Source organism: Artemia franciscana, chromosome 1, assembly GCF_032884065.1.
Source record: "Artemia franciscana chromosome 1, ASM3288406v1, whole genome shotgun sequence".
Taxonomy (NCBI): domain Eukaryota; kingdom Metazoa; phylum Arthropoda; class Branchiopoda; order Anostraca; family Artemiidae; genus Artemia; species Artemia franciscana.
The window spans coordinates 40941161-40959694 of NC_088863.1; the positions used below are offsets into that span (position 1 = coordinate 40941161).

Genomic DNA, 18534 nt, shown 5'->3' on the forward strand with positions numbered 1-18534 from the left:
TGTAAGCACAGGTCAAAGTTTGTAACTTGTTGCCCCTCCCACGGGGACTGTGGGGGAGTAAGTCGTCCCCAAAGACATAGTTATAAGGTTTTTCGACTACGCTGAATAAAATGGCTATCTCAGAATTTTGATCCGTTGACTTTGGGAAAATAATTAGCGTGGGAGGGGGCCTAGGTGCCCTCCAATTTTTTTGGTCACTTAAAAAGGGCACTAGAACTTTTCATTTCCGTTAGAATGAGCCCTCTTGCAACATTCTAGGACAACTGGGTCGATACGATCACCCCTGGGAAAAAGAAAAAAAAACAAAAAAACAAAAAAACAAATAAACACGCATCCGTGATCTGCCTTCTGGCAAAAAATGCAAAATTCCACATTTTTGTAGATAGGAGCTCGAAACTTCTACAGTAGGGTTCTCCGATACGCTGAATCTGATGGTGTGATTTTCGTTAAGATTCTATGACTTTTAGGGGGCGTTTCCCCCTATTTTCTAAAATAATGCAAATTTTCTCAGGCTCGTAACTTTTGATGGGTAAGACTTGATGAAACTTATATATTTAAAACCAGCATTAAAATGCGATTCTTTTGATGTAGCTATTGGTATCAAAATTCCATTTTTTAGAGTTTTGGTTACTATTGAGCCGGGTCGCTCCTTACTAAAGTTCGTTACCACGAACTGTTTGATTTCCATTTGTTTAAATTTGTAAATATTCAAGTATCTGTAAGTAATTTAGGGATTAACCTTTTAGCATTTTTAATGAAATTCTAGATGAGGGCCTTTTGTCTATCTTGGAAGGCAGTTGAGGTGTGTAGATGATATTTTCAGGTATCGATTTAAGAGTATTAGTGATTTTCCATGAAGGTATTTTGAACTATAGTCCTCTGAGTCCTCCTTCTTGAAAAGGCCCCGACCTTTTGAAGAGCTTTAACAAATTTTGTGTTATAAAATTAAAACCTTGGGAAACAGATCTACAAGTCAATCAGGCAAAAGAAAACTGTCTTAAGCTTCATGCCTTTACTTAATCCCAACTAATAATGTGTTAAAGATTTACAAATGTGTTAGTTAAATTTGGGGGGGAAACTTTGATATGGCTTAAAATCATGCTGAAAATATTGCTGAAAAGATATATGTTACATTTTAAAATACTAGAGTCAATGAAAATGAGACTGAAAACTCAAAAGTAAGTTGAAACTATTAATTTCGAAAATTTAGAAAGGTCATCAATGCAATTTTCTAAGCTCTAGTAATAAGGAAAGGATAGAGATAGCCACTTTACAATACCTTTCTTGGGTGTGTTTTTAGCCTTGGACTCATTCCTGAAAGTTTCACTTGCCTAAACCAACTACTTTTCAAGATAGTAAGAAGGCCCTCAACTTGACTTTACCCCATTTATATACAAGGCAAAATCTAGACACGCTACCGCAATCACAAAACCCTTTAGAATCCTTTTCAGCAAAATGGTGCGTTATAGAATCCCAAAAATAACATTAGAGGAAAAATTGTCCATTAACGTTCCCATTGACACAACTGCAAATCAAGAGATACTTCATCACTTCACAGACTTACAACCAATTTTGCAATGGCAATAACACTATATGTTAGCTTCAGGATATTTAACTGCTTGAAATAGGGTGTGAGTGATCGAAGGATGTAACTGAAATGCTGAATGACAAATCAAGGCTGACAATTTAAACCACATATTACATGGACAAAACAAGATGGTGCTAAATATGCCATTCAATATAATGTTGACGAATCATAGGCGACTTAGCCCATACGCTTAACTAGGCATCAGATTAAAGGACTTGCCCCTCCCCCCGTTCAAACGGGTTCCTCTTTGTAAAAAACATGCAATTTTTAGAAAAAGCAAGGAATTAAACGCTGCCCTATGTCTCCAAAGTCTTGCAAAATTCTCAGCAATAGTTATCAGCAATAGCTTTAAGGAATGTTGTGGTAGGAATCCAGAAATGAGCAATTAAAATCATCAGTGGACAAAAATTTGATGATTATAAACCAGCTCGAGTCTTTAAAGATTAAAATGAGTTTGGGGCAATTTCTCCTTGCTAGTCCCTAGAACCGACATCTTCTACCCCTGCGGTTAACTCACTAGTTAACATCAGGAAGAAGAGCAAATTGGTGCCACTACCATACAAAAACCTAACCAGTTTAAAATTTTATTCTTGTAATTTTGAACTGATGACTTTAATAAACCTTGGATAATAAATAATTTAGTTTGCGATATTTGTCAAATCTTCGAAAGCTGTTTTCAAATTAATTTGATTTTGAATGCAATCTGCCATAATTCACGCTCCCATCATAATTATATCTATCGGCAGCAGTTGCGTCAATTCGAAGGAATTGAGGAGGAGGGGGGATTTTTTAATTTAGGGTGGACAAATTTATCATTATTTCAAATCTATTTTCATTGATAACACTAAAAACAGACATTTTCATTGAAAAAAAAACAGAAGAAGGTATTTTACAAAGTATAGGGGGAATGTAGGGAGAGGGTAAGTGCCCCTGCATCCCAAACCAACAACACTGATCATCAGACCCCATTGTTGGAGCTAATCAACAAAACACTTTCAAAGGACCGGGGACTGAGTTCACATTTAACGCTTGACCTAACTGTTCGAAAAAATTTGAATAAATACGTACAAGTCTTCTTTTCAAAAAACAAGTTTCTTCTCCTCCCCAATACAACAGGTTTTTCTGACTTGTCTACCTCGATTATTTGAAGGTGGTAATGCTCCAGTTCTGGCAAACTTGCATCAAAATCTTCCAAGTTTAGTGCCAAGTAAGAGAGAGTCTCATCTTCAACAGAATAATTTGAAGGAGTAACAACTACAGAGAACTTGCCTATATAATAACACAAATTATTAGCTAGAAAAACGATACAACATTTCCATTCGAAAAAGACATGCTGTTTCAAGAAAAGAGAATTGAATATAGGCTTTGAATATGTGTGGATAAATGGACGAGTCTATGCATAATCTTTTAGGGTATTATAGGGAGTTGAGGGAGTTCCGCTTAAAATATTTCGTAGGGAGGTCGGGGGGAGAGATTGGATTTTGGAAATTATGAGAAGTAGGCTTTACTTCAGTATAGATAATAATGAGGTATCGTGATGATTTTCCTAAATAATTAGTTTTACTGTCTTTTCAGTCTATGTTTTGTTGCTGTATTTTTCACTTGTTTTGTGTATGTCACCATGGCCCAATTGGGCTTTCATGTCAATAAATCTATCTATCTATCTACAAATTCTCTTTTGAACTGAAAATTTATCCATTTAAAGTGAGAGCGTTTACTATAGTTTCAAGAAACACCCGTCTTCTCCCACAATAGGCAACTTTATCAAAGATGTTTATCAGGGATACGTTACATTCTTGGTAACATTTTCTATATGTTATTCGACAATACAAATCAAACACTTCAATTCCTAGTTTATTTTCTTTTCTCTAAGGTTTTTTTGTAATAGTTATTAGTTTTTACATGTCACATTCTCAAATTACCATCCTTAGTATTTTTTTTTTTTTTTATGTAGATTTCAACAAAACTTAACAAGGTTGGAAAATTGGAAACATCAATAGTTTCCTTGTAAGCCACCCTGTCAGCCCCAAATATGATTTCACAGATAAGCATTAGGAATTAAGTAACCACAAATGAATCAAAATATCTTCAATATAACTTTCTTACTATATTTGGTCAGAGTCCAACTGCTCCCTTTTGGTAGACGTCCTGATAACCGCAATTTTGAGATCCCTCTGCCTTAAACAAGTCAGACTGCTCTTTACCCCCCCCCCCATAACCAAAAAAGGAACTACCAATGGAGGTAATAGAATAACCTACAAAACAAACAACTAGGATAGTTACTCTTAACCCTGGTTTTTATTCGGTGTTTTTTAGGACAAATACATTTACGAATGAACTAAATAAAAAACTAGTTTTATTATGCTGTGCGGAAAAAAAGAAAACAGTTTTCATGCGTTTTGGTCAGCTGATTACCTTTTTGTTGCATAATACATATTGACCATATAGATTGATTTGGACCACTAGAAAACTTTCTAGTATTTTCAACTAGTTTATTGGGACACAATAAATCGTTCTGATAGACTTTGTGCTGACAAGTATGTAGGGACTGTCTCCTCCCAAGTAAAGGCTGATGAGCAGGGATCCCTCTCGCGAGAAAAAAGACACAAATTAAACATTTACATTTACTTCTCACCAGGTTTATTATAGGTCCAATAAGCCCTTCTACTACATGTCCTGCACACAAGAATTTAGGACGAATCATCCCTTTTCCTTCCCCACAAAAATAGAATCAGTTCGGACACCAGACAGTGAAAGCCATAGCGAAGGCATTAACCCTTACTTTCGAATAGTTTTGGTAGAGACCAGACAATCATAATAATCGATGCCCTGATGAAAAGAATCTACCCTCTCCCCTCACCTTACTTTTCAGTTCAATCGCAACTAAACTTCAGCCTAATTTCAGCACAAAACTTTATGAGACATAAATTGAGAAAAATCTATCGAAACCGAAAATACATAATACAACCTACAGTTTCAAGATCAACATTTCAAGGACTATTTCCTGGAGATCTAGGATACATATTTTTTATATTTAAAGATATAAAGTAGACAATCCCATGCTGTAGGGCCTATAGAAGTCTGAAATATTACTAGATACCTAATGCGTTTGCTTACGGAGCAATGATAGTTTCGTTGTTAAACTATTTAGTCAGCCCCCCCCCCCAAACAAAGACTTTTTGTCTTTTAATTCCTTTATTTTGCCTTTTAAAGACTTTTAATTCCACAAATTTTACAGCAACTCTTCTCCTTCTTTTGACGATGCAGACGAAGCAATGTTTTTAATTTCCCACTCTTACTATTACCAAATAGCAGATCATTCTTCACAAAAAAAGTACTGTTGACCCTTTGGTAGAGAGATGGTCTTTACCAAAATGTTTTTTTTTTTAAAATATGTTTTTACAGGTTTAACTTGTTTCTTTGATTTAGCTAAGCTTTTGTTTTCCGTTATATTATTTAGCCACTGCCGTTATATATTTAGCCACTCCATCACAGGTGGTGATATGCCGCTAGTCCTGGTAATTACTTCATTTTCTAACACTTGAACGCGTAAAAGGAAGGATTTTTCGGTATTACCTCTTCCGGCAAGCTATACAATATTCTGAAGTAATATTGCAGCTGTATTCCGTTTCCGTGGTTAATTCAAGTCGTGTGAATTTCCACTTTTTATCAATATTTTATTAGTAAATGTTCGAAAAAGAAAATCGATATCAAACCTGACAATCATAGCTGGCCAAAAAGACAGGCTTTTCAAGCTGCGACCGATGGCTGACCTACTAAAATTCCGCTTCAAAAAGTTAGTGAAGCCTGGAACATACTCGAGTTCCATCATTCTCTTGAAAGGACGTTCCACACTCAAACAATATAACCCAAGGAAGCCGATAAAAAGAGGCTATAAGCTTTGGTGCTTAGCTTGCTTGAGCGGTTAAGTCTACAATTTTGACAATTATTAAGGAAAATTCTAAGCTATCAAAGACGATTTAGGATTTAGACTTGGTGGTAGAGTCGAGAGTTAAATTACTAAATGTCTTACTGAAAAACAGCATATCGTCATTAACCTTTTTTCGTATGAATCTCTCCTTGAGCAATTTAAGGAAGATGGTATTTTTGCGTGTTTCACTATTCGCTCAAATAGGAAGGGGCTTCCTATCCTTGCACCCGACAGAACTTTAAATAGAGGAAGCTTCAACCAAAAATATTGTGAATCAATTGGTGTCTATAAATAGAGGGATTCCAATACTGTTCTGTTTTCCTCCAACTACCACGGTACAGAGGTAGCCTCTGTAAAAAGAAAGAATTACGGTGGATGTACCTCGGTTATCACAATCCCACAAGTAGCAAAAGATTATAATGACCATATGGGTGGTGTAAACCTTTCAGACCAGAAAAGGCCAGCATATACAAGAGGTAGAAAGTCGTTAAAATGGTGGCATCGACTTTTTTGGGGTTTTGTTGATTTGACGCTCTATGATGCAAATGTTTTGCACACTCTCCTTTTTCCCGAAGAAAAATTGACACTGCTCGAATTTCGGCGAAGGGACGTGAGAGTATTCGTGTCTGTGCCACAGTCCAAGGGGAAAAATGGAAGCACTTTTCAGAAGGCTGTTGCAGTTAACAAGAAAAGACGAGGGAGTTGCGGTACCCTTGGTTCCAGACGATGTCCATCTTAGTGGTCTGGGAGATCTCTGGCCTAAATTTGTTTCTCAATGCTCAAGATGTGAAATGTTTTCTCTAAAGCAAGTTGAATCAAGACCACACTCGATTTTTTCTACATCGTCTACAAAAAGAGCTTTTTTCTTAGTTAGATTTTTTGCATCAGCTATTGGAATTTAATCCCCTTGGAAATCCGGAACCCAAATAACCTTATTACCTTCAAGCGATCAGTGAAGGGTCATTACAGAAATACTGTTTAAATTTGAATATCGTGCGGTCCTCCTCTTTTCGGTCTTTTTCTTTTATTTCTCTTCGTCACCCCCTTTTTTCTCTTTTTTAATAAATCCAGTGGATTCGTTGCTTCTGTTTGTTGATTGTTTATTTACTATTTAGTTAAGTTTTTGCACTAGCCAAGCACTTTTTGTGCTTTCCTGGCAGATTATGTACAGTAATTATGTGTCTTTTGTTTAAATATATATGATTGAATTGAATTGAATGATTGAATTTACTCCATATGTGGTTTGACGTTGTGCATCAATGAACGGAAGAATTGTTCTGCTGAGTATCATGAGTATCATCAATGACTGATTTGTACCTAACATTTCAATTGAAGTTTTATTTCTGAATAAACAATTTTTTCTTTTAGAAAAAAGTAACTTGCCCTGCGGGACTTCTCGGTCCCTTCGGCTAGTATTTGATTAGGTTGCTTTGCCCAGTGGGAATACGGAGTCCCATTTTTTACAGATTTTTTCCTACTCATTTTCGGAGGTATTTATTATTGTATTCAAAGTCACTGCGTTTTTTTGGTCGGGGATCACATATTCTTCGTCAAATTTGATCAAAAATCAAAGGCTTGGTCGTAAAAGGGTTTAAAATACTCCTCATTGAAATTCAACGGCCCTTGTGTTTCAAGAGTCGTTCTGAAAGAATTTGGGACAACAGGTGAAACTTAAGCGTGAAGAGCGAGGGGGAAACAGCAAGCTTCATATGGGGAATGATTTCTGTTCGTGTTAAGTTTTAATGTTACTCCTTATTTTCAGCTGATATCTTTTATATCCATTTTATGACTGTTTTTCAATCTTGGTAGGAAATCTCCCCCCGTGCAAAATTTCCATTGGAAAATTCCCCCAGAAATCTTACTTCCCATGGAATATTCTCCTCCGAGAAAACTCCGTTCTGAAAAAGTTCCGTATATCTCCTGATAGCAATACTATTTTTAAACAACTAGAAAATTGTACAAGTTGCAGCCATTTCCCCAGAGGCTGTGGGGGGTCATCTTATCCCTAGAGGCATAGGCATGTTTTTGGACCTTTGAACTATGCTGAATCAAATGACTATTCCGAAATTTGTATCGGATGTCTTTGGGCAAAAAGGGACGTCGGAGGATGGCCCTCCAATCTTTTTGGTCAGTTAAAAAGGGCACTAGAACTTCTATTTTTCGTTCGAATAAATCCTCTTCCGATCTTTTAAGACCATTAGATCGATAAGATCAACTTTTGAAAAAAAAGAACGTGCATACGGGATCTTTCTTACAGCAAAAAATGAGAAATTCAACATTTCTGTGGACAGGATCTTGAAACCTCTACAGTAGAGTCCAATGATACGCTTAATCTTATGGTATGATTTCAATCCCTTGATTTTTTGGGGGATGTTCCCCCCTTTTCCGGAAACTAGACAAATTTTTCTCATCCTTATAGCTTTTGATGGGTAACTATTAAACTTAATAAATTTCAAATATTTGGAATCAACACAAAAAAAAAACAATTTTTTGACGTATCTATTGTTATCAAAATCCTATTTTTTTTAGAATTTAGGATGCTATTAGGCCGAGCTGCTCCTTATTTACAGTTCATTACCATGAACTATTTGATTTACTTTCATGAATAATTTAGATTCACAGGCATACATTACATGCCAACCATTTTTAAGGTGAAAGATAATTTTTTTTTTCTCGGCATTTGGTCCATCGTAAAGCAAATTTTTAAGCCAAATACTCTAGTTGTTTACTTTTTAGTAATACTTTTCAGAAAATTTTTATGGTTGGGAGGAATTGGAGCCAGCACACCAGTCTTGCGGAATTTTCGTCAATCCTCCTAGCGTATACGCATCCTCTTCATCTTTATCATCATTATGAAGAAGTTCATCCTTATGTAATATGTGTACTGTCAGGAGCTTACTGTGTCTACTATTCTACGACGCTCAAGTATTTTCAGGATTTACAGTCACAAGACAATTTTTACCCTAACAATTTCCTTGAATTAAGGAGAAAATAAGTATTAAATTTCATTCTTCGACGAGAGTTTATAAAATTGTAAAATATCATTAAAAAACGTTTTCTTACCTGGCAGTGAACACTCCTTTGCAATAACTTTAGCCAATTCACCGCCATTGATACTTTTGACTTTCAGGATCAATCTAACTTCTTGAACAATCTGGAAGCTCTCTCTTAAAGATTCCACATCTTTATAAGGAAGTTCTTGTCGGTAAACTTCTGTTGTTTTCCACCACAATGGAAGGCCCAGGCCAAGCATAATGAAAATAAACAAATGGGATGCATATTGGGTCTCTAAAAATAACATAAAATAAATCCACTTAAGGGACACTTTTGGATTCTACTTCAGTTATAACCAATAACAATGAAACAAAATACTCCCAATACAGGACTACAGCTAGTATTTTGCTATCTGAGGGGCTCCATACTTTATTGGGGAAGAAGTTACAAACATGAAATGCTTTTCTGCAGCCATAAAAAAAACTTCTTCAACAAATTGGCCAAGTGGGTATCAAGGAACCTCTTTTGGAATCACCCAGCGATTTGGCAAACTTTGCGTTCCCATTAGACTACACACTACCATACTATGATTTTGGGATGGGAATGTCTTCTTCTCTACATTGTTGGGCGAATCTTTATGGGTTATTTGCAGAGTTTTAAGTGCTTTTAAGATTAAAATTTTCAGGATCTTCTTTTAGATTGACAGATTAATCGAGTGATATTGTGTAGTTGAATATCAGCTATTGAATAAATGAGGCTGATTGTCTGCAATTCGGTAATGGTGAGAGACTCATCTTCCAATTTATGTCTCAGGGAGAGAGTGTTCCTCATTCAACCCTTGGCTGCATAACACTATCTGGCTTCTTGAGTAATAGTGACTGGAAACCTTCAGCAAGTTTGGAAAGCCTCTATTCCTTTTAGTGTAAAGAGCCTCTGACAGCTGAGTTTGGCTGATAGTTTGCCTTAGGAGCAAAAATACAAGCCTGCTCATATACTCTAATACTCTAAATCCAAGAAATATGCTGAGGCCGAACTTTTTTTCCTTATAGGAACATATCTATCCTGTTTAAGGGATGAAATTAATAAGTCCCATTAAGAACGGCCATAACAGTGTCTAAAACTATAATATGGTTTGATGTAGCGATTAAGGGTAAGGTGCCTCAGAACTCCTACTTCTAAGCCAACTATCAAGCTCTAGCACTGGTCATTGTGATAAATTATTATCTTGAAACCACTCTAAAAAGAATGACAGGGTCCAAGGTAGCTGATTTTTCCAAAAAAACTTTAAATCCACTTAAAAACTGCAGCTTGAAACATGCGTGATACAGAAATGTACGGGATTCATCCCCCCCCCAAAAAAAAGTTATAAATTGATCAGAACAAAATAACAGGCGAATTATCTAAAAATCATTTAATAGAATCCTAACATAGTTTCTCAAATATTTCCGGAAAAGTGGTTGGGATCCAGAGTCAAATCAACTAGCTAATCTTTTTATTTATAAGTTATCACTTCCATTCTTTTCGAAGTCATCTTCAACAGACAGCAACAAATTCAACAAATACTTGAATTGATCCCCAGTTGGTAGCCCTTAGTAAATACTTTACGACGATAAAAAAAGAAGAGTTTTAGAAGGATGTAAAAGTTGCTCATAACAAACTCGACGAGCTATAAAAAAGCATAATTATCATCAGACAATATTAAACGCGTCAATAACTCCCTTTTTTCCAACCTTCCTTTGGTTTTCAAAATACAGTTTTTTTTTGGGGTTTTCATAAAAAAAAACGAGAAAAACATCAAAATTGATTCCCCCCTAGATGTTTAAAAGTGCATATCCCCTTTCCTTGAATTAAGGCCATGGGAAAAGAACCTTCATGTGTCAAAGTTAACTAATCTTGCAGTATTTTACAGACATACATAGACACAAAAAAAACACTAAACATATTTTTAGGTTTGTACGTTAGGTTGGTTTGTACATATTTTAATTGAGCAGAAATGTTCAATCTTGGGTCAATAATAGCAGAACAACAACTTAATTGCAGCATCGAACATATTAAAGCACAAGAACGTTAGTGAATCTGGACAATTTTTGACGGAAAGTGTAAAATTTTGGTTGTTATGTTCTTTACATCTTCACCACGTCCTCATTTCTCTAAAACTTATGCTTAAGTAGATGCAACTATTTTCCTGGTCAATTTAATGAATCTTCCACAATAGTGTTGTCACTTCTCTATACTACATCTTTGCATTAAAAAAAAAAAAAAAAAAAAAAAAAAAAAAAAAAAAAAAAAAAAAAAAAAAAAAAAAAAAAAAAAAAAAAAAATCTAAATTAAGCCTTACATACCTCACTGATATTGAAAATTCCACACCTCTGTTTCTATTCAGCCTTTAGCAGTCAGATCAGTTAACCTATTTGCATGACTCTGCTTATAGAAACGCACTGAATATTATATCAAACTTATTAATATGATTAATCATAAATTACCAGTCAATAGAAAAAAATATATAAAACTCAAATGAATCTACTTAAGATGGCAAAATGTCCGAAGCTAACTTGCTGCGTAAACATAAAAAAAATAAACCGATAAATCTTCTTCTTTACATGAGAAACATCAACTCAAGGAATTGTTCGCTATTAAGCTAAAACAATGGTATTATAGAACAAGATACATTTGTGGGAAAACCCAAAATAATAATGATTTCCATCTCCCCAAAAAGCCCTTAGATACAGCCAATGATCTGAAAAGATTCCTTCTATCATTAGTGCAAAGCCCGCCTCTCCTCTCTCTAGACATTCCTTGTTATTCGACCTCCCTCAACTCTGGTGGAGACAAAAATTAAGAGCATAAAAAAGGCAGCACTTGTCCACTAGATATTACCATGAAACTAATTAAAGCCTTTGCTGGTTTTGGCAGTTCTAACCCATTACACTTACTTTAGTTTTCTCCGAAGTTACTCGTGGATAAAAGCTTTTTAGCTGAGTGGTTGAAAATAAAGATAATCCCAACGTTAATTACAGGCAATTCAAAAATTAATGTTCTACATCCACCACCCACTATCTTGTTCACCTTATGACCCAATGTGCAACAAAATTGACAAACCCACAACTCAAAATCATACCAGTGGACTCACAAATTTTTTTTGATTTCATTAACCACAATACATCTTTAGAAAACTGTTAAACTACCCCTATTTTATTAGAATAGTTGTATCTTCCCTCTCTGAAATAACACAGGTTAATAAACACCAAAACGCATATTCTGTTTCTCTCCAAATTTACTACGGCACGCCCCATGGAGCCCGGTTAGTCCCAATTTTATTCATTTCAATTATTAACAAGCTTGGTGCTGATCTCTCGGCAACACGGAAATTCGTGGAGGACCTAGCTGTCTTACGTTGCAAACTTTTAGAAGTAGCCCAGTGAATATCCTAGAAAACCTTCAAGCCAACAAACTAAAAATTATTTCATATAGAGTCTCCCTTCTTTCACTCCCATCTCCCCTGTATTGTCAATGTACTATGAAATTATTAGGTGTTAACATTTTAAGCCATTGAAATTGGATTGCTACATTAGTGATATTAACAGACGCAAAAATATCACACTTTCCCTCCTTAATCTTCTGTTGGTGCTAAAACATCCTTAATTGTATTGTTTGAGAACTTCTATCATATTTGTACGGCCAATCATTGACTACGCTTGTCGTGTTTTATATCCTAATATCTCTGATGATTTTTTGGACAGAATATAGCTAGCCTAAAAAAGGTGCCTTCAATGAGGGGAAAGTCCCTTATAAATTTCCTTTCTTCGAACAGCCAATATGGTTACTTTCAAGGAAATGAGAACAATAATTTCATTTGGCTTCGCCAGCACTGCCCTTCATAATCAGATGAAATTACTTTTTCGTAGTCGATCCCCCCCCCTGGCCTCACCTCCCTTGCTCTGCTTTAATAAAATCCTCATTTGTACCAAAAACAAAATTTTCCACAGATCGATATCGAGAAACCTTTTCTCCTCCATAGCTGGTATGTTACACAAGTGAATCTCCTCCCGCTTTGTTACCCCTCAGTGTGTAACGTATATCCTACAAACATTACAATTTATGGCACTTGTCTTACTAAATTGCGTCTTTATTGTTTGCTCATAAGACTAACTTTTCTTATTTGGTTCGATTGCGTTACAAACTTTAAAATTTTTAATTGTTTTGACCTTTTTAACATCCTAACTATTTTTAACCAGCCTTGCTATATTTGTTTTGCTATCTTTATTGCAAATTCGGCCAATCCGGGCTTTCGATAGTCATTTTTCGCAATTAATCTCATCTTTTAAAACGATTTTTTGACACCCATTTCCACTAGTAGATCCAGAATAGTGCAAATAGGGTGGGCTGCGCCTCTATACATGACTCGCTCCAGCCTCTAAGCGAAAGGTTTGATGTAGTGTCGATGGCTGTTTTCTACAAGAACATGAATTCGCTTCCTTCAGACAAGCTATGTCGCACTGCGCCCCCCTTTTTCCAGCCATCAAGGCAGACACTAAGGCACACAGCACGGCCCAAACATCTGGAGGAGGACACACGCAGAACCTACTACTCGAGGAACAGCTTCATCCAGCGTTGCACTTCGGTCTGGAACGATCTTACTGGGGATAAATTCCAGTAAATCCCTCTGTTAATTCCTTCAAAAGAAGGTTTAGCGGACTTTAAGAGCTCGAGGTTTTGGAACGAGATAAATGAACATCAGCATATCACGTACCTTTATGTACTTGGGCTGTGAATATAGGAATAAAAATAAAAAAAACTTCTGACAGTACCAAGGCAAACATAACTAAGGGAAGTTTAGTGAGTCATTCTTATTTCATATTATTTCTTAGCCATGATTTTAATGTTATCAAAGTAGAGTAACTCCATTCAGAAGATTTCAAACTGAAAGGTAGGGTTAAGAAGATCTTAAAGAGGGCTGAAATGTTTGTGAGAATACCATCATTGCCGTTCTGTTTCTGCTATTTTCCCCCTTGTGCGAAAGCACCGGATGGTTGCTCGCCCCCCCCATTGCACTTCCTGGCTGAAGGGCCGAGAAACGGAGATCAGCACCGCCGGTAGGGACTGTAAAGTCTAAAGCCGAATTCTTTACCTTTATTTCCCCCCTAGTGTTCAAGTATCCTAGCAGTGCCTGCATTGGTTTCTTGCAAACATAGCCACCAAGATTGTCACTTCTCAGTCGGAGCAAATTCACAATCCGATAATTGAGGAGAAAATGAATTACTGACGTCTGCTCGTTCCCATACAATTTACTGGCCATACTGAGCTTAAAAGTATCCTGTGTTCCCGCGGAAAACGGATTTCTAAGTTCGAAATGATCATGTCCAACAGGGAAATAAGAAATGTCTATAATACTCTTCACCTGAACTGAATGGAACATTAATCCAGATTGTTTGCTCTTACACTATCCTTTGGACTCCTATTTCTAAATACAGCTCAGTTGCTTTTTTAGTTACCTCATAAGTCTTTTTTTTTTTTAGCTAGCTTTCACTTTCCTGACGTTTGACTTGCATCTGGCTAAGAAAGTCCTTAAAATGGCATGCTCAAGACAGAAGCTCCAAGTTCTTCTTTAAAATAGCCAACAGAGCTGCAGAATTAGTCCAGATATGTCACCAAGAGAGCATCTCTCATCGGAAGATGTCACAGTAGTTAATCAGGATTTTGCATTTACTGCAGTTGTACATTTTGTCCGGCCGCTGATAGTTTCAAAAGCTTCCGCAATTTTAGGGAACTCTGCCACGAACAGCATCAAGGAATCGTGGTTTTTTGTTTCAGCCCATTTTACACACACCGTTTAGCTGTGCTTTCATTACTCTGGTTAATACATTATTCCGCTTTAAAGAAAAAAAAAAGCCACAATTTACTTCATTCCCCAATGGAGCTTACAACAATGTGGACAGAAGGAGCTTTTGAGACGGAGATATTTAGAGAGTGATTGAAACATTGCCAACATGGTATTCTCTGCTACCTTTCCAGCTCTTTTTACAGCCCCAAAATATACTGAAACCATCTTAGCGCATTCATCAGTGCCTATGCCAACACAATATAGATAGTCTACCTCGAGAGTTTGAATAAAATCAACCATATTTCCCCTTTAATAATCGATTCCAGTGCTCTCTGACCACGAAATCCATGGGTTGTAATGAAACCAATCCAATCAAATCATATTATTCTATAAAAAAGAACAGTCTAAAATAGTCTCACAAACATTCTTTCATACCACATGTTTTGCGTTTACTTCTGTCGGCTTTGGGACTGGTCCTGCAATGACCATTTGGGATCGTTTAGGGATAAAAGCTAAAGGAAGGATCTCATGACGTTTATGGGCATCAAGACATTTTTTTTTTCGAAAAATTCATAATCAGGTTCAGCTTTCTTTGCTCTAGAGAGACTAACACAAACTTAACTAACAGTTCAGAACATGGAATTTCCAGAGCCATAAAAAATAATAGCAAGGGATCGTTTCTGATTTAGTTTTCCAAACGGTTCGATTGTTCCTCCATTAAACCGAAATGCAGCATCAGAACAGCATGCTCTATATATGGTCAAATAAAGTTGAAGTAAACTGTTAAAAGATGGGACACGAGACACAAAATTTTATCATTAGAGGTAATTTTGAAATTTGTTAGCTAGCGTAGCCTCTCTTTACAAACTTTAAGGTGAGCGCCTCCCATTTTTAGTTTATTCCAAGTAGTTCAAACTTTTTTTTTACAATTAACTGTTCAGGGGTACGAGGATTGAAAATGGTGTTGAATTTATTTTCAAAACAAAACGGTAAATTGTTATTCTTATTTTCATTCAGTCATTAGTCAAGACACAGAGTCGTGTTTCACTTTTTGAATGATTAGTGCTGCGCTGATGGGGTAATCTTTATCACATATTTCTATAATGAAGATGTTACCCTCTGTGAAACTTCACGAAAAAAATGCTGCCATAGGGAATTAGGGGTTCAAATAAGGGATTTAAACTGGGTTTCCAAGTGACACAATAGTTGTCTGCCCAGCAGCCCTTGCATTCATGTAATCAGTGTCATAACTTCCTGGTCATCTTTTTGTGCTAAGTGTATTCACAGACAACAAAGTGCAAGATTCCGATATTTAGTAGGCTATTATTAGTTAGACTTCTTTGTTTTCTGGAAGGTGCTGAGAATATTGCTGTGTCCCTCAAAAAACCACTGTCCAGGTAAGCTATCCATTTAGACTATTGATCTTCATCTCAGAAAAAATAACACTATGTATCGAAGGAGTTGTCATAGAAACTTTGACAAGGGCTCATTCGATTGAAAGGGCTAATCCCCTTTTTAATAGTTGAAAGTGATTAGAGGGCACACGCCCACTATTTCTCAAACACATTCAATCAAAATTTTGAGATATCCATTTTATTCAACATAGTTGAAAGATCTAGAAATGATCTCTTTGAGGATGACAACCCCTCCCCCCACAGCACTCAGGGCAAGCATTATAAGTTATGCCCTGGGGGCATTTAAGGTTTATATATAAGGGGTGGTTGTATGAACTTCGGAGGAGCTTATTGGAGTGGTAGCCAAAAGTTCTACTGCCCTCTATAAGATTCAGAGTGATCAAAGGGTGGATTCCCCCCTCCAAACCTCGTATTTTCCTGAAATTTATCTTATAAAATTTTTTAGATGGCCATTTGTTGTCGTAGAAACTTCTAAAAGTGCCCCTTTCAAAGGTGGAAAGTGATTAGAGGGGAACTACCCCCCTCTTACGCCCACTATTTCCCCAAACACATCCAATCAAAATTTTAAGATAGCCATTTTGTTCAGCGTAGTTAAAAGGTCTGGAAATTATATCTTTGAGGATGAAAACCCTCCAAGGCCCTCAGAGTAAGGGTTTTAAGTTATGCCCTGGGGGCATATAAAGTTTGTTTAGAAAGGGTGATGATAGAAACTTCGGATAGGGCTCATTGGATTGGATACCAGAAGTTCTGGTACCTAATATAAGATTAGAAGTGATCGAGTGTTGGGTCCCCCCCACACCCCGTAGTTTTCCTGAAACAAAACTGATTTTGAAATGGCCATTTGTTGTTGCAGAAACTTCTAAAAAAAGACTCATTCGATTGGAAATTGCAAGAGCTAGTGCAAATTTTATTATTCGAAAGCGATGGAAGGACAACTAATCCCCCTCCCAAGCCCTCCATTTCTCCAAACATATCTAATCAAAGTTTTGAGACAGCCATTTTTTTCAACGTAGTTGAAAGGTCTAGAAACTATGTATTTGAGGATGACAACCGTCCTAAAGCCCATAGGACGAGGGTTGTAAGTTATACCCTGGGAGAAAATAAGGTTTCACAGGCAGCGGAATAGCGCTGCCTAAGTAAAGAGCGATGTGCGCACAATGTATTACTTATTAGTTTGTTTCTATTTTTTTTTTTGTTTAGACCAGGACACTTTGTATCGAAAGATTTGTCGTAGAAACATCAAAAAGGGCTCATTCAATTGGAAACTGAAAGAGCTAGTGCCTTTTTTAATAGTCAAAATTGATGGAAGAACAACTAACCCCCTTCCCACGCCCACCATTTCCCCAAACACATCGAATCAAAATGTTGATATAACCATTTCGTCCAACGTAATTGAAAGATCCAGAAATTACGTCTTTGGGGATAACAACCCCCACATCCCTCAGGACAAGGGTTGTAAGCTATGCCTTGGGGGTATTTAAGGTTTATTTGGAAAGAGTGATCGTATAGACTTCGGAGAGGTTTCATTGAATTGCAAAACAGAAGTCTAAGTGAAAACTCCCCATAGCCCTCAGGACAAGGGTAGATCTATGCCCTGGGGGTATTTAAGATTTATTTAGAAAGGGTGATCGTATAAACTTTGGAGATGGCTAATTTTTTATATTTAGAGCGATCGGAGGGTGTATACCCCCCTCACACACCTCGTATTTTCCCGAAATTCATCTGATAGAAATTTTGAGATGTCATTTGTAGTCGTAAAAACTTCAAAAAGCTCAATCAATGGAAAATTAAAAGGGCTAGTGTCCTTTTTAATAGTCAAAGGTGATTAAAAGGTAACTAACCCCCCTCCCACGCCCATCATTTCCTCAAACACATCCAATTAAAATTATAAGACAGCCATTTTTTTTCAACATAATTGAAAGGTCCAGAAATTGTGTTTTTAAGAATGACCCCCCCCCCTGAACCCTCATGTCAAGGGTCGCAAGTAAAGCCCCGGGGGCATATAAAATATAAATAAAGAGTGATAAACTTCGTATAAACTTCGGAGGTGGCGCATTGGATTCGTAAGATTCAGAGTAATGAGGGTGGATACCTTCACCCACACCTTTAATTTTCGAGAAATGCATCTTAGACATTTTGAGATGGCCATAGGTTGTCATAGAAACTTCGATTACAGCTCATTCAATTGGAAATTGAAAGGACCAGTGCCCATTTCAATAGTCGAAAGTAATTGGAGGGCAACTAGACCACTTCCTACACCCTTCCCCCAGCTTGTTGGATTATTAATCAAAAGTTCTAGTGCCTTCTTAAGATTCAGAGTGAGCAGAGGGTGGATACCCCCTCCACATTTCGTATTTTTCCGAAATGTACCTGATAGAAATTTGGATATGGTCATTTCTTGTCGTGGAAATTGAAAGATCCAGTGCCCTTCTGAATAGTCGAAAGTGATTGGAGCGCAAATAAACTCCCTCCCACGCCCATCATTTGGCCAAACACCTCCAATGAAAAATTTGAGGTAGCCATTTTGTTGAACGTAATTGAAAAGTCTGGAAATTATGTCTTTGTGGATGACAACCCCCCATAATACTCTCAGGGTAAGAGTTGTAAGTTATTTCCTGGTGGCATATAAGCTATGTATAGAAAGGGTGATCGTATAAACTTCAGAGGGGGCTCATTGGATTCGTAATCAGAAATTCTAGTGCCCTTTTTAAGATTCAGAGTAATGAGGGTGGATACCCCCACCAATGCATCTGATAGAAATTTTGAGATGGCCATTTGTTGTTAT

General features: G+C 36.7%; 1 protein-coding gene across 3 annotated transcripts in view; it reads right to left on the reverse strand.

The window, feature by feature from the left end:
* LOC136029680 (GPI transamidase component PIG-S-like) overlaps window positions 1–18534 on the reverse strand; it is a 76427-nt gene that overhangs the window by 35732 nt on the left and 22161 nt on the right. For 2 of the 3 annotated variants that reach the window (XM_065708184.1, XM_065708191.1), the window contains exons 2-3: window positions 8583–8807; window positions 2657–2857 (exon numbers count right to left, since the gene is read on the reverse strand). In XM_065708184.1, the coding sequence (XP_065564256.1) occupies window positions 2657–2857; window positions 8583–8807 (426 nt within the window). The remainder of the gene's footprint in view (window positions 1–2656; window positions 2858–8582; window positions 8808–18534) is intronic. The other variant, XM_065708197.1, reaches the window with a different exon arrangement.